At 34.2% G+C, this 17,389-nt stretch overlaps 2 protein-coding genes across 3 annotated transcripts; one reads left to right on the top strand and one right to left on the bottom strand.

Moving 5' to 3' along the window:
- The first annotated feature begins 301 nt into the window (after nucleotides 1-301).
- On the top strand, nucleotides 302-6,190 carry g6pc1a.1 (glucose-6-phosphatase catalytic subunit 1a, tandem duplicate 1). The gene is given in 7 exon segments (XM_048171060.1): nucleotides 302-661; nucleotides 663-682; nucleotides 1,242-1,351; nucleotides 2,425-2,530; nucleotides 2,630-2,745; nucleotides 4,803-5,287; nucleotides 5,289-6,190. Coding segments are annotated over 7 exon segments (1,062 nt in total). The 5' UTR covers nucleotides 302-463; the 3' UTR covers nucleotides 5,316-6,190.
- Nucleotides 6,191-11,883: 5,693 nt separating this feature from the next.
- Nucleotides 11,884-15,451, bottom strand: ptges3l (prostaglandin E synthase 3 like). 2 transcript variants are annotated; one of them, XM_048170365.1, is made up of 7 exons: nucleotides 15,213-15,451; nucleotides 14,899-15,012; nucleotides 13,096-13,162; nucleotides 12,764-12,862; nucleotides 12,502-12,591; nucleotides 12,301-12,360; nucleotides 11,884-12,227 (listed from the first exon to the last, which is right to left on the bottom strand). In XM_048170365.1, exons 1-7 carry the CDS (start codon nucleotides 15,239-15,241, stop codon nucleotides 12,195-12,197), a joined length of 492 nt encoding a protein of 163 aa, XP_048026322.1. In that variant the 5' UTR covers nucleotides 15,242-15,451; the 3' UTR covers nucleotides 11,884-12,194. The 2 variants fall into 2 exon arrangements, with proteins under 2 accessions (XP_048026322.1, XP_048026324.1); XM_048170367.1 differs by having other exon boundaries at nucleotides 11,884-12,203; nucleotides 15,213-15,439.
- Between the last annotated feature and the right edge of the window lie 1,938 nt (nucleotides 15,452-17,389).

Below are 17,389 nucleotides of genomic sequence, written 5' to 3'. Positions count from 1 at the left end.
CACAAGTCAGAACACCAACGGATCAATGAATTTCTTAAACAAGACCATATCATGTATTCCCTTTCCCATTTACAGAGTGACAAAGGATCAAAAGCCAGACAGATCCATATCATTTTCGTTAAATGCGTCACTTTAAGATGTCATCGCAGTGACATCACACTTCATGAAACCAAAGACAAAACTAATCAGTGTGTCCACTCATCATTTTATCAGTCTTTGCCTCATCAGCGTCATCACAGGTGAAAGGTCATGAAATCGAGGGCCCCGGCCAACATGCAAACAAAACCAAACCATCTAGCCTTGAATAAAGTCCAACTAGAACAGAAAACTTGGGTCTGAGATTAGACGAAACCTGGCAGGTTGCCTTCGTATGTCCAGTTTGATCCCTATCCCTGCGCCTTGTGTCCATCCTCCATCCGAGCGCATTTCTCCAGGGTGACCATCCCGATCTCAGGCTGCAGAAATGGACCTTCTTCACAGCTGGGGGGTGAACCTAGCTGTCCATTTGCAGACAGAGTACCGGGACTATGAGAATCTGTTTCAGTGGGTGTCCTCGGCGGCGGATCTCCACACCACGTTCTTTGTGTTTTTCCCCATTTGGTTTCATCTGCGTAGAGATGTTGCCATTAAACTCATTTGGGTGGCCGTGATTGGAGACTGGCTTAAACCTCGTCCTGAAGTGGTGAGATGCTCTTTGGTTTGCGTGTTCTTAAAAAAAAAATCACCGAACTAGAAAATATAATGTGACAAGATTATGCTGGTACATAATAAGTTGCATTATCAGAAATATTGACCCAATTTATGTTAAAACTCTTTACTACTAGTATGCAGTGACTTTTAAATTAAGAATACAATGCACCTATTGTGTACATATGTCTTTACACTGTACTTATATTTAAAAAAAAAAAACCCTGCATGTAATTACAGCTGTAATTAATTTGTAATTAATCTGTAATTAGACCCTTTCATTGACCCTTAAACCTACCCATACCACCAAACCTGTCCCTTACCCATATTATACGTAATATGAAGTGGGAACAGAAAGAATATAAATTAAATATATATTTTTATTTTTTTCTATTAATATTAAACATGCATTATGTAAGTTATTATTTATTAAATAAATATTATTTTGTTCTATGTTATCTTTGTACTCCTATTCTCCCTCTTCAAATAAATGATTTAAATAATTTTTTTTTTGCTGATGATGATGATGCTGCAGTTTTGTGATCTATTCATAGGGTGCTTTTCGGTGAGAGGCCGTACTGGTGGGTGAATGAGACTAAGTTTTACGGCCCTATAAAACATCCTGAACTGCAACAATTCTCCATCACTTGTGAAACTGGACCAGGTATATTACAATATTTATTGCACAGCTATCTGAAATGCTCGATTTTGATTGGTCAATCACAGCTTTCTATGGTCAAATAGTTTTGTACTTTGTAGTTTTGATCTCTCGCTTTTCTCTACAGTCTCTTTCTTCTCACACAATAAAATTGATTTAAACTCAAATCGGTATTTCATGTCTGTTTATTAATTTATTTTGGTAAGTTGTCATTTAATAAGCAGAATAATATACAATAAGTCGGTCCAGTATTGCTAAATAAAAGTTTACCATTTTTATTTTGCAGTAATATCTGGCTCACTGTATATTACATCCCTTTATATGCTATGAATGAATTACAGCTCCAAATAACATTATACCGGTAGTAATTGAAGCAAGGTTGCTGATCTAATCTCTCATGTGGAAATGGATCTGGCTTCTCGTTATCGTACTGTTCCAGTTCAAGGGCCGTCTTTGAATGAAGCCACACATATTACTTACTAGTAATATTATACATATTGCTGGCGAGTATTCATTCATTCTTGACCTGAATTAGTACTCTAGACCAATTAAATTGGCTCATAAATAGCCTGATATTTTATCTAAATGTCTGCTGGTATTTTCCTAAGCTGGTCTTATCTGGTTTAAGCTGGTTTTAGCTGGTCTCCCTGTCTGACAAGCTGAAAGTGTCCAAAACCCTTCTAAAATCAACCAATAAACCAGCCTGAGAAACCAGCAAACCACTTTAGGCTGGTTGCAACTGGGAAAGTTCCTGAACAGATGTATCTCTGATCAAACAGCAATTGTTTTTCCACACAATCTCTGATTTGATATTTTCTGTAATCTGTAAGGATTCATGTCTGATTAACCTTTGCCCTGTGTTCAGGGTAACACATTACAAGTAACGTGAGTTATGTAATCGGATTACTTTTTCAAGCAAATAGTAAATAGGAAAAGGTAAAGTAATCCATTACTTTCCATAAAAAGTAACTAAGTAATGCAATTAGTTACTTTTTTAAGGAAGTAATGCAATATTGTAATGCTTAAATTTCCCCAACACTGGTGTTCACCACAATGCTGGTTTGGTTGTCGTTCATCAGGGAGCCCGTCGGGTCATGCCATGGGTTCTGCAGGAGTTGGGTATGTAATGGTTACAGCAGTGCTTTCCATTGTTGCTGAAAGAAAAATACCTCCTTTAAGTTATAGGTGAGTTTGAGCAAAGTAGATCTGTGCCTGATGGTCATCTGAAGGAAACGACTGTTTTATGGGTGTAATGTTTCAATATACGCTATTGTCTGCTTTTAGATTTTTACAGTTGATGCTCTGGATGCTTCTGGGTTTGGTGGAGTTACTGGTGTGCATGTCTAGAGTCTTTCTGGCAGCCCATTTCCCACACCAAGTTATCAGCGGAGTTATTTCAGGTAGATGTCTTCTTTTTTTCGTCAGTTGGTCAATGGCATAGAATGTCCATGATGGAAAAAATGAATTTTTTTCTTTTTTAATTCTTTAAAATGTGCATTCATGTTGGTTTAGAAAAACATATATATATACAATTTTAAAGAAAATAAAAAATGTAATGACTGCAAAAATGTCATGTGGTGTAACCAAGAAATCGTGTGTTTATATCACATCTTAATCATTATTTTCAAAAATGTTTTGTAATATTTATTTATTTATTTAATTAATTTAACAAATATCATGAATTAGTAATTCATAAATATTACATTTTTAGGAGTCACACCACATGACAATTTTCAACATGAACCAGTGTTATTTTAGTATCATTGATATACTATAATTATTTTTTAATATTTTGAGTTTTATTAACATATATACAATTTTAAAGAAAATAAAAAATGTAATGACTGCAAAAATGTCATGTGGTGTAACCAAGAAATCGTGTGTTTATATCACATTTTAATCATTATTTTCAAAAATGTTTTGTAATATTTATTTATTTATTTAATTAATTTAACAAATATCATGAATTAGTAATTCATAAATATTACATTTTTAGGAGTCACACCACATGACAATTTTCAACATGAACCAGTGTTATTTTAGTATCATTGATATACTATAATTATTTTTTAATATTTTGAGTTTTATTAACATATATACAATTTTAAAGAAAATAAAAAATGTAATGACTGCAAAAATGTCATGTGGTGTAACCAAGAAATCGTGTGTTTATATCACATTTTAATCATTATTTTCAAAAATGTTTTGTAATATTTATTTATTTATTTATTTAATTTAACAACTATCATGAATTAGTAATTCATAAATATTACATTTTTAGGAGTCACACCACATGACAATTTTCAACATGAACCAGTGTTATTTTAGTATCATTGATATACTATAATTATTTTTTAATATTTTGAGTTTTATTAACATATATACAATTTTAAAGAAAATAAAAAATGTAATGACTGCAAAAATGTCATGTGGTGTAACCAAGAAATCGTGTGTTTATATCACATTTTAATCATTATTTTCAAAAATGTTTTGTAATATTTATTTATTTATTTATTTATTTAATTAATTTAACAAATATCATGAATTAGTAATTCATAAATATTACATTTTTAGGAGTCACACCACATGACAATTTTCAACATGAATTATTTTAGTATCATTGATATACTATAATTATTTTTTAATATTTTGAGTTTTATTAACAGTTTTTATTTTTGTATTTTCCATTTTAGTTAAAGTTTTAGTAATTTTGTTGTGTATTTTTGTCTTCTTATTGTCTCTATGGTTTCTATTCATTTTTGTCTTTTTTGTCTATATCGTTTTTATTCATTTTGTATTTCAATTTGAGATATTTTACTATATCAAATTAAATGAAAATGAGAAATGTTGCTTTGGCAACTAGCTGAAATAAAATAGGTTTAATGTTTTTAAAGTTAGTTCATGTTTATTTTATTTCAAGTATCAGTTTATCTTTTAGTTTTAATTTTAGTTATCTATAATAACCCTGACCTGAACTTTTCATATAAGGGTCAAGGTCACATGACTGCGTATTCGCAGCTATTTGGAAGCTAAAGGTTTTTAAATAATAAGCAGTGAAGCAGTTTTGTAAAAAAAAAAAAAAAAAAAAAACAATTCTTAAAAAATAAAAATAAATGATTAAGGCAAACTACTCAACTATTTCCAAGAATTTCATCCTATTAATTTTCTTTCTCGTTTATCATGATATTAGGGCAGTTGTACCGCCCATTTTTGGCTTTTTACTTTATATCCCCTATGATATCAAAATGATTTTTATTTGAGAAATTAAAAACATGATTATCATTCAAGAGGTGTATTCAAGTCATTACACTGTATGTACGAATGACATTTTTAATGTATTTCTGAATAAATTAATAGATCCTGGAAAAAAATGAGCATCTCTAAATTCATTTTACAGTGCATCAGCGTTTTATGTTGCTTCCAGAAGCTCTGACAGCTGTTGGTCTTTTATTTCCAGGTATAATTGTAGCAGAAACATTCTCCAGAGTGCAGTGGATCTACAACGCAAATCTGAAAAATTACTTCAGTGTCACGCTGTTCCTGCTCTTCTTCGCGGCGGGCTTCTATGTGCTTCTGAAAGCTCTGGGTGTGGATCTGCTCTGGACATTGGCAAAGGCCCAGAAATGGTGCGTCAGTCCAGACTGGGTCCTTATGGACACCACCCCCTTTGCTAGCCTGTTGAGGAACATGGGCACCCTGTTTGGTCTGGGACTTGGTCTTCACTTGTCACGCTACAATGAAACGAGAAGCAAGAAACACAGCGGCGCCTCTTACAGGACAGGATGTATTGGTGTATCATTGGTGTTGCTGCAGCTCCTGGATAAGATGACGTTTTCCTCGAGCAACCAGTTACTTTTCTACCTTCTGTCATTCGGCAAGTGTGCTGTAGCTTTGGTGCTTCCCACTGCTCTTGTTCCTGGAGCGATATCTTGGATTTCACAAAAAAAACAAGCATGAAAAGGACATGTAGTGCAATATTCGTGCAAAACTTTGGTGAATGGTAAACCATAGTGTTTGACTGATACGGTTTTGCATCGCAACCGACTTTCAAGGCAAATGCAATGGTTCGGCAAACATTTTTGCTGGGCACTCTTTAGAATATACCTCAGATGGCATGTACAGGATGGGTGGATACAAAATATCATTTAAACTCTTTTGAACTGTCCTGTGGTTTTAGTTTTTTGTATAAAAATGGTTCCATTCTCATCTACACTGATAAGAAATTTGGTATAGGAACTATTGTCACTCAGAAATTGCTAGAAACAATTACAAAGAAATGGCACATTGAATAACACATTGAATTGATGTGCAATTTTTAAGCAGAAAAACTAAAAATGTTAGGCTATAAAATGTGCTCCACCTTCTTGATTTTTTTAGAAACTCTTAAGTATGAAAGGTTGGTTTGCATCATGAGACATTGAATTGAATTGTTGTCAGAGGAGAACTTTTCGAGATGCATCCTCTCGAATGACTATGATGAATTTATGTGGCTGTAATTATCACTCAGATCTTTCCAAGATTATTTCAAGTCTTCATATTCTGGCGCCTCCCTGCATATCTTGTTATCTGTGAATGGGTCTAAAGGAGGCTGGCCCATTCACTAAGTAACTTTCATTCAGATCTTATGTTCAAAGGTCCCTCAGTCATGCTCTGTAGATACAGTATGGCTGTACATTGTTCTTATGACTGCTGTTATAGGGATCATTCATCTTAAAGTGAGTTATTGCACCATTTAACTATATCATATACTTGGAGCTATACATTAACGTCCTACCAAAACCTCGCTTTAGATAAACAAAGAACAGATTCTACACATTAGATCAATTTACAAATGGATATTTTTTTTTTTAAATTAGTCACACATAAATATATATATATATATATCATTGCTTTCAAATTGATTAATTGTGATTAATCACATCTATATACATATATACAGTCAAACCAAAAATTATTCAGACATTTTTGATATTTTTGATACATTTTTACTAGTGGGTGCAGGACACTATAGTTCATTTATGTAAGTGAGGATAGCAAAATAAACTGTGACATATTATACCCAAAAATTCTTCATACAGTGGACTACCTGTAAAATTGATAAAAATTTGGAACCCAAAAATTACTCACTTTGACCTGACCATGTTTTGCATAAGTGTTTTCTGACATAATTAAGATTAATTTTTCTGGCAGTTTAACCCTGAGATCTTGTCATATTTTATTACCATTTTTTTTTTTTAAACTATAGTGAATAAACTGTATTAATGAATGAAATGTTCAAGGTGTCTGAATAAATTTTGGTTTGACTATATATATATATATATGATGCGATTAATCAATTTGAAAGCACTAATATATGTGCTGTCAAATCGATTAATCACATCTAACATAAAAGTTACATTATTACATACATATATATATATATATATATATATATATATATATATATATATATACATATATGTATATAAATGATATACATAATGATATACATAATGATATGATTGGTCGATTTGACTATATATAGCTGATTTTTTTTTTTTTTTAATCATGAAAAATACTATTAAATTGTATTATATTATATTATATATTGAATTTAGGTTTTAAGTGCCTACATGCAGAACTAAACCAATGATATCTCTTGGCATCTTTTTATGACTTTAATTATGGAATACTGTCTCTAGGATGGGATTTTTTTTATCCATTAACAATGTGATTGCATGCATGCATGTCTTTCAGTTTACTTACAGACTACTTTAACTGCACATGATGTTGCATAATGAAAGAATACATGTTTACAGTGTGGAGATGTTGTTTGTTTCTGTTTTACTTGTGCATTTAAAACTTACTTATCACCAAAGCCTCTGTTAATTTTTTCCAGATCCAGTAGGCACAGTGGCTTCCTATGTTAGTGAAAAGAAACAAATTAATTCATTAAATTTGGTTTTAGTTCTTTAGATTGTGTTTGGTTTGTTAAAAATGTTTATGTTATAATAAAATGTTTCATTTTTCTGAAAAACATCCATATTGATTAATTTTTCCTCCAAAGAACTTCTTTTAAATATTAACTTTCTTTGCCCACTTTTCTCTGACCTCTTCTACAGACGTTTAAATTTTGTTCTTCTGTGGGGTTTGTGATGGGCGTAGTAGGCCAAAGTGCAGAACATTTTGTTTATGCGTTTGGTGGCCTGGAGAATCTGCGGCCCGTTACATCACAGACTGCACAAACATCCCTTATCAATGTTTTTCACTCCTCACTGAAGGTTACAGGTTGAACGTGTGCCAGACAGCACTGTTCTGTCCCGGACAATGCTATTTGGTCATTGGCTGTAAAAAAAAGTATATTTAAAACAAAAAAGAAGTATTCACACTCATGTCATGCTTAAAGGGTTAGTTCACCCAAAAATAAAAATTCTGTCATTTACTCACCCTCATGTCATTCCAAACTTATAATAGTTAATCGCTTGATGCATATAGATTAGTTTTATGATCTCTTTATGAACGTTATGAAGTGACAGTAAGTGGTAGTTGTGACAGAAATCTCTCAGATTGCATTTAAAATATCTTCATTTGTGTTTCGAATATGAACCAAAGTCTTACAGGTTTGGAATGACATGAGGGTGAGTAATTGACAACATTTTTTTCATATTTGGATAAACTAACCTTTTAACCTCTTTGACTTCATTTCTTCTGTTAGATGGTGAAATGGACTTCCATGCACCCTTGTGGAAAGAAGTAGACTTTAGCATACTTTTAAAAAGAGTACTTATGGAAAATAATATACTTAAGTGCGAACTAAATGTAATGTTTGTGGACACTTAATTGCATGTTATTTTACGATTAAATGAAAATGTATTATAGGTTAAATTCATATTAAATACAGCAAATTTAACTTATGAGTGCTTTTTGACCCTCTGTTGTCTTTGAAATATGGTTAGAGTGTACTGCTCAAACATTTAATGGTAAATTGAAATATACTTTAAATATACTAGCATTTTAATTTAAAACTTGTATGTCTTGTATTTAAATCAGTTTATGTAACTGCACATTTGTAATGAAATTGTAGTTTAGAACATTTAAAATATTTTAACTAAAACACACTACAGTTAAAATTATTATCAAGTCTTTACCTGTGCTTTAGTATGTTAGTCAACACATCAAAATAAGAAAAACAAAAGATAAAAACTGCAAGTGTGGGTTTGGACAGGCCCATATAGTCATGAAAGAGTTTTAACTTTTAGTACACTTTAAGTGGCCTTTTATTTCATAAATATTATATTATACTGCAAATACAGTTTCTTAGAAATATACATTTAATGTTTGAAGTACGCTACGTGTGCACATTCATTACAATTATGCACACTTCTTTTCACAGCAGCAAGTAGGTACTGTATTAGTGTAGCTTTCAATCTTCAAAACGTTTCAAAATGCAAAAGCACCAAAACTTATGATCTGTGAACAAATCATAAACTCATTTTGTGAATTTGGTTACTTTAAATCCCAAAATATACTTCACTTTTTCCATATAGCTACTCGTGGGTCAGCGTATGCAGCGCGTACTGCCAGATTTTTGTTATCGCACTTACTTGTATGTGCAGGTCCTATACAATTTTTGTTGTTGTTGTTATGTGAATTAATTCATCCACAACGACTGAAACAGCTGTATTCTCCTGCCAGGCCAGTAGTTGGCGATGTCACTTTGTAAAGAAAAACTACTCGCACATGCGCGTGACATCACAATTTTCACATGCCCCTTTTCCACCAAGGCAGTTTGAGTGCTGGTTCGGAGCCAGAGCCTTGTTTCAAATCAGTTCTTTGTCTTTCGACACACAAAGCACTAGTGATGGGCAGATTGAGGCTTCATGAAACACTGAAGCAGTTGAATCAAATGTGCCGCTATGATTCGAGGCTTCGAAACAATCTGACACCCGTCTCCACGGTGACCCCTAGTGGTCAGAACAGTGCAAATGCAACAAAACTCAGGGCAAACGTGCATTAAAAATACCCTTTAACAAATGTATTGCAAAAGTTTTATTTAAAGTAAAATCAATTAAATGGAATTAACTAATCATCTAATAAGATTAAATATAGAGTGTCTGTATAATATGTGTTCTTTTATCAATTTTCAAGGCTTGTTTATCTGTTCCATGGCTCAAGCTAAACAGGCTGATAAGAGATTAATAACTACCATTATTAATTTTAATTATTCCAATGTATAATTAAAACATCTACAAATGTATAAAACTGATGGTAAAGCCATAAACACTTGTTCAACAGTTCTCAGTCAATCTGCATGATTCATGGGTTCACTTTATCATCGCCCTCTACCGGTGAGCCATTTAAATTTCAAACTGTTTTGAAATGTTTCGAAACAGTAATGACGTAATGAAGCCTCGTTTACTAAAATCACGTGACTTTAGCAGTTTGATACACGCTCCGAATCACTGATTCGAAACAAAAGATTCATGAAGCTTCGGAGATTCATGAAGCATTGTTTCGAAATCGGCCATCACTACAAAGCACCAGCTCCGAACCAGGAAAAGTGGTTCGTAAGCACCAAAACATTGCTGGGCTAGAAGTAACAACCGCTTGCGTCAGGGGCTGGGAGTGGGGTTACCATGACCAACAAGAAACTTAAGACCGCCATTTTTGAAATAGCAGCTAATCGAGCTAATAGCAGCTCGATCGTAATCTCCGTCTATATACAAATTACGGCGAGCTGTGTTTGGATGCCGATGTAGGTTCGCAAAGCCATGAGCATCAACAGTAGTGAAACATCCGCGATTGTTGATAGAAGGCTTGTTCGAGATGCATCGGAGCAGCGCGGACCGATTCGGCGGGTGCCGCGGATCCGCGGGAGCGTTTGTAGAGCATACGACTCCTTGTACTTTTGGGTCGATCTCGCGGAGCTTTGATGTCATGCGCCGATCGCTATGCGAGAAGCCGATGCATCTCAAGCAAGCTTGGTGTATTTGTGTTTGGCGCTGCAGCGTTGCTGTGGAATATGAGATGTATACAGTGACATAAGACCTGGCTCTGTGCTGACTCTCTAGCCTGTGGAAAGGCAAACTGGTTCTTAAAAGGCTCGTCTGTTGAACCAACTCCGAACTGGCACTAGCACTAGCTCTGAACTAGCACCAGGTTCGTGCTGGGTGGAAAGGGGGTAACATATTCACATTTTTTGTAGTTTACACAGAGATGATTACGTATTGTTGTCAATAACTTGTACTTTGAATCCCGTTTTCAAAGGTTTGAGCTTTCAGGCCTAAAAACGCATATTTTATTACCTAAAAATGCACAAAAAGTGTTCCGTTTTTAGTTGAAAACAGTGTCGTGTAAACGCCCCCTAAAAAAAAAAAAACATACAATCAAATTGCTACTTTCCTCAAGAACACTCATTAATGTGCTGAAGAGGACTCTAGTTTTTAGTGAATAACAACCTAAATCCTGGGTCTGTTCCTCACACAAAGCTATTGTTTGACTTCAGTTGATAGTGCACAAGTCAGATTCACAAAATTTATATTTTTATGTTGGTTTTGTGTCCTTAAAAGCTTGTCTCCATTCATTGTAAAAGAATGTCCAGCATATTCTTCTAAATGTCTTCTTTTGCAATAGAGGAATGAAAGTCGTACAAGTTTGAAACAATACGAAGGTGAGTAAATGATGACAGAATTTAAAAATGTTGCAAGAAATCATGATACGCTAGCACTGTAATCATGTGATATTTTCCTTTCACCTAAGAAATCATTCTCTCCTTATCATTTTTTATCGCTGTTGTACAGTCTTGAGTGGGTCTCTTCCTCTTTGTATGCAGTGATAAACAAGATTTGGCCAATGGACTCCTGCTTGTACAATGATACAAAGAGTCAGTTAAAAAAAGGTTAATGACTACTTGACCCGTTTTCCGGTCCATTCCATGAATGATCTATTATAATCTAGCAAAGGCCTTTCCACACACACATACTCGCACAGACAGGTCCATTTGGCTTGAATCGAGGGGTCACCTTTGTCTGCTGACGTAGTTGCTGAAAGATGGCACAATCCTGCTGCATAAGAAGAGTTGAGCAACAGTTGTCCATGCGTAACAGTGAACACTTGTGCTAACAGACCTGCTGTGCTTGCAGGAGCACAGGCTGGTCAATGGACAAAAGGTGAACCTATGATTTATTCTTCTTGGATTAAATATAAAACCATACTTATTTAAGATAATAAATTGTATGTTTTGTGACTATATGATCATTTGCATCAAGGCCCCAAAAAAATATTTGGACAATTATACAAATAGATTTGCATTATATAACAAAATAAAAGCAAGCATAATTTTAATGCAAAATATTTCACAAAATGTTAATGTTAAGTTTTGCATTATAAAACAATGGATACAATTAAGTCAAATGTATTTGGAGACTTTTCAAACAATCACCTTGAGACTGGTTGAATAAAAGATTGATTGATTGATTGATTGATTGATTGAGGTGCCACTTGTACACACAAATATCAGCACAAATACATATCAAAATACTAAAGCATCACAGATAACGTAGGACATTAAAGTCTTTAATGTAGAAAACATACATTTCATAGCATACGAATATACATAAGCAATTTCCTGTTGTATTTATAACAGCACAAATAGAAAATAAATACACAACTAATTTTGTTTCTCACAACGGAACAATGATTTGTTTCGCAAGGAAGTCAAGAAAATCTAAGGTAAACATGTGACAGTTACATATTACATACGGTAAGTCTAGCTCACAATGCCAACAACAGTGTGAATTGGCTTTTACTGCATTCATAATATTTAGAAAAACTGGGCCGTAAAGATCCGTCTTGGACAACGGTGCTCCACTCAGTCACTCTGTGAAGAAGACAAAAAAGTGTCCTGCGATGACTTCAAAACTGAAATGACATTACTAAAGACCACATAACCATTTGATACTGTTTCTGGTACTTACAAGATCATCCAGGTCATCCATGGCAGGTGGCTCTCCTTTGTTCTTCATTTCATTAAGCATCTGCATTACAAAAGTCATTACATTTTATAAAAAATGTAGGAATTTATTATGATCTCAACGTGCAACATCCCGTGACAATAAGTAAAATGATAACAGTATCATCCAAAATGATAAGTGCATCACCCAGATTAAAAGACTTACATCCATATACTGATCATATTCTGCCATGCCATCTTCCTCCTCGTGTTCCCAGTCCCTCCAGTTATCAAAGTCTACTAACAGCCATGCTGGCTGAAAGGGCAAAGAAAGAGAGCTCAGAGGAATGAAATAGATGGATTGAACAACAGACAGACAGACAGACAGACAGATAGATAGATAGATAGATAGATAGATAGATAGATAGATAGATAGATAGATAGATAGATAGATAGATAGATAGATAGATAGATAGATAGATAGATACCTTTGCTGTATCTTTCTGGAGTCGTGGCCATGCCACATTTTCCTTTACTTTCCTTATTAAGACATTAATTGTTCGGTCAAAGACCTTCTCCCTTGAATCCTAAAAAAGCATCATCCAGAAAGATGTCATGAATGAAATTTCATTTACACATTTCGCTTATTTCATGCACTGTGGGTCAAAAAAAAAAAAAAAAAAACAAGCCCGTATTGTCAATAAAACACAGTAATATGTTTAAATGTCTATAATATATTTACTATGCCACCTGAATTAAATATGCACACGTACTACAAGCTTCAGGGTTTATATCACAAAAAAGATGGTAAGATACTTACAGATTTAAATACGCGATCATAAAATTCAATTTCATTGTAGATATTGTTGTCATCCACATCTTTACAGCTGAAAAAAAAAACATGAATTATTATTACTTTAGACATTTCCTTCCTTGTAAATATAGCTCAATACATTCTTTACCTGAATGTTTCGGTGCCAAAAAACACCTATTATCCATCATGTCAAAATCCCAATGTCTTATTTTATAGCTCAAATGTTGCTCTTTTTTTTTTAGCTCAGGAGACTTAAAGGTGCCCTCGAATGAAAAACTGAATTTATCTTGGCACAGTTGAATAACAAGAGTTCAGTACATGGAAAAGACATACATTGAGTTTCAAACCCCATTGCTTCCTCTTTCTTATGTAAATCTCATTTGTTTGAAAGACTTCCGGAAAACACTCGGATCTCAACATAACACCGACTGTTACGTAACAGTCGGGATCATTAATATGTATGACCCCAATATTTGCATAATGCCAGCCCATTCGACGCATTACACAAGGAAAGGCAGTATTAACGGCTGGATCTGTGCACAGACAAGGTAAGCAAGCAAGAACAACAGCGAAAAATGGCAGATGGAGCAATAATAACTGACATGATCCATGATATCATGATATTTTTAGTGATATTTGTAAATTGTCTTTCTAAATGTTTCATTAGCATGTTGCTAATATACTGTTAAATGAGGTTAAAGTTACCATCATTTCTTACTGTATTCACGGAGACGAGAATCGTTGCTATTTTCATTTTTAAACACGTGCAGTCTGTATAATGCATAAACACAACTTCATTCTTTATAAATCTCTCCAACAGTGTGTAATGTTAGCTTTAGCCACAGAGCACAGCCTCAAACTCACACAGAATCAAACGTAACCATCTAAATAAATACTTTACTCACATAATTCGAAGCATGCATACAGCATGCATGACGAACATCTTGTAAAGATCCATTTGAGGGTTATATTAGCTGTGTGAACTTTGTTTATGCGATGTATATAGTCGACAGCTCGTGGGGCAGAGAGAGCGCATCTCTTAAAGGGGCGGCGCGCTGAAAAAATCAGTGCATAGTTAATGATGCCCCAAAATAGGCAGCTAAAAAAATTAATAAAAAAAAATCTATGGGGTATTTTGAGCTGAAACTTCACAGACACATTCAGGGGACACCTAGGACTTATATTACATCTTGTAAAAAAACAATCTAGGGCACCTTTAATGGAGCTCTCAATTGTGTTTCATTCAAGTTTCACTCAAATGTTTATGCTAAATAAAACAATGCTATTGAGCAATACAGCATTCAGCAAGAGTATAGTATAGACAAGAGTATAGTATAATACACATATTACTATAGTAATTTTGAGAAGCAAGATACAGTCTTAAAAATAAAGGTTCTTTAATGTCATAGATGGTTCCAACATTTAACATGCATGGAAACTTTTCAATGCACAAAAGGTTCTTTACACTGGAAAAACAAAGTTCTCTGGATTGTACAATGTTCTTCATACTAAGGATTTTTTTTTTTTTTTTTCTTAAGAACTGTTGACTGAAAGGTTTTTTGGGGAACCAAAAATGGTTCTTCAATGGCATCACCATGAAAACAACCTTTTGGAACCTTTATTTTTAAGAGTGTATGTAAGCAAAATTCTGTATTTGCTTTGAATTTGATCTCATTGCTGTGCCTGAGAATCACTTCAGCCTGACATTCCTATTGGATATTACTGAGAAAAACAGAGAAACACAAAAACAACATAAAAAGAAATAAATATTTGATATAATACATACTGGAAAATATATAATTTTCTTACCTCAAAATAATTTTTGTGTCCTGAATATCTACCTGAACATCTTTTGGGTTTTGAACCATAAAGTTGATTGTGACGTACTTTTTCCGGTCGTACCACAGAGTTCTGGCTGGTTGACTAAATTAAATGAAAGAACCAATTTAAGCAATTTCTAATTTGGTTACACTTTAAAAACAAAACTTTCTGATCTAACATGAATGAAACCATATATTTTAAGTCTAAGTTCAGAGTTCATTGTGAAAATCACATGTACCCTTCGAGAAGACATCAGCATGCGGCTTCTACCATTTCAAATAAGCACTCATGTTCACACCTACCAGTCCTCTGGTCTCACAATCTTTGGCATCTTGACTTCTCGTAGAGTTGGCGTAGTTTCTGTAAATGTTTTAAATTATTTTCCTTACTTTTAGAGAAGACAGAATTGACTAGAGAGAGCTCAATGTGTGTCTGTGTGGCTGGCTGAGTGATTGGTTCTATTTTTAGGATGGATGGTATCAGCTGCTAGGAGAGGAACATACCACTTCACCCCCACTCCCCTGCTCTTCCCATTTAAAGGAGGTGGTGGAACACTCGGGAAAATCACTGTAGTTTCTACCCTCACCCAGACCGTGATATTCCCTTTCACACAAACCCTCCCCCTGGTGAGAATCTGAGAGAAACAGATGCAAACCTCAACAAATGTTTATTTGAGTCAGTGGGGCCATTTACACAACAGCATTTTCAACAAAAATGAAAAACTTATTATGTGTTTTGGTCGTTCATTTACACAACAACAGAGTGTTGGGGACCTGAAAACACAAACTTTTGAAAATGTATTTCAAAGTGCAAGTTTTTGAAAAATATACCATTATTGTCTCCATGTTATCTACAAAAACGTGAATTTAGGAAAAAGGTGATGTCTTTTAGACACAAACGTGTTTCTTTACAAAATGACATCGCCAACTACTGGCCTGGCAGCAGAATACAGCATTTTTGTTGTTTTCGCGAATCCGTGTGAACAGAGATCATTTTGACAACGTTGTTGTATATGCATAAAACGCAAAGGAAAAACCTTTCAGTTTTTAGTACATCGTTGTCATGTAAACATACCCCGATGCAAACATTCAATTTTGGAATTTTGGTTTCTATTTCTTCGCGACGTCCCGGCTGGAACAGCAACACAAAATATGGCAATGATAATATCATGTTTATGTGCTTTATTTAATGTTAAAAGCATCTAATGAGAGTTTGAATATCATTCTGTGTTCCCAGATTCTTAGCTGTAATGAAAACAACACTGGCTAATTCACATCAGATCTTGAAAATAAATAAACGGGCACAAGAACGTTCACACTGTCAACTCAATTCGAACAAACAAGTGTATTCTATGACAAAGATTGGTTCAGTTACTCCGTATGTACTTTAAATAATGTTTAAATGGTGTAATATTTATGAATTTTACTAAGTTCTTGCCCATTTCATTGTGTCTGCTGTGCTCTTGCCGAGAGAGCCCGCCCACACTCTCTTCTGATTGGCTGTGGTTTTTGATTGATTTTGTCGCTTCTTTATTGTCACGTCGCATCTAGTGTGGGCAATCAAATTGCTCGTCGCTGGAATCTTATCGCATCGCGTCTGGTTAGGACACGGTGTTAGTCCTCCAAGGTTTATAATGGTTGTGAATGGTAGCCCAAATTCTGAAGACAGAAAAATGCATCCATTCGCATTCAAAAAATGAATCCATTTACTTAACTCCCCTGGAGTAGTATGGATTCGATTTTTTTATGGATCGGATGCGATTGTTTTCTGTCTTCAGCAATTTCGGGCTACCAGTTCACAAGCCATTATAAACCCTTGGAGGACTAAGGATATTTTAAAATATATCTCAGATTGTGTTCGTCTGACAAGAAGATAGTCATTTACACCTATGGCTTGAGGGTGAGTAAATCATGGAATAATTAAAATTTTTGGGTAAACTATCCCTTTAAGGGCAGTTTACTCAACACTGTTTTCAACTGAAATTGAAAACCTTTTATGCATTTTGACCATTCATTTACACTGTGTTTTGGGGGCCTGAAAATGCAAACCTTTGAAAACAAGTTTCAAAATGCAAGTTTTTGAAAATGATACCGTTATAGTCTCCGTGTAAACTACAAAAACACGAAATTTGTGAAAAAATGGTGACATCATGTGCATGCATATTACGTGTTTATAGTCTATAGGCATGTAGTGTTTCTTTACAAAGTGACATCGCCAACTACTGGCCTGGCAGCAGAATGCAGGCTTTTTAAGGCTTACTTTTTAAAAGTTAACTTTTCTGCTTTTAACATAATTGTTGTTGTGTAAACATACCTTTAAAGCCCATAGTTTTTTTTTTTTTTTTTTTTTTTTGAATAAAGAGTTAAAAAAGATTTTGTCTATATCTGTTTTTCTTTTATTTGTGTTACGAAATTTTGCAGATATGAAGCTGAAAGAGATGAAAGGCAGAGGATGTGAATGCCTTGAGGGAAAAGAGAAT

This window comes from Megalobrama amblycephala, linkage group LG20 (genome assembly GCF_018812025.1).
Source record: "Megalobrama amblycephala isolate DHTTF-2021 linkage group LG20, ASM1881202v1, whole genome shotgun sequence".
NCBI lineage: Eukaryota > Metazoa > Chordata > Actinopteri > Cypriniformes > Xenocyprididae > Megalobrama > Megalobrama amblycephala.
The sequence above is the reverse complement of the archived record's forward strand: the minus strand, read 5'-3'. Positions and strand labels throughout refer to the sequence as shown.

Bases quoted from the DNA above. Each gene is read 5' to 3' on its own strand.
- ptges3l (XM_048170365.1), bottom strand. From the start codon at position 15,241: ATGCCAAAGATTGTGAGACCAGAGGACTG. The intron at 12,863-13,095 runs GTAAGTATCTTA...ATGCTTTTTTAG, and splicing joins ATGATCGCGTATTTAAATCT to GATTCAAGGGAGAAGGTCTT. The intron at 12,228-12,300 runs GTAAGTACCAGA...AAGTCATCGCAG, and splicing joins TGGATGACCTGGATGATCTT to GACACTTTTTTGTCTTCTTC.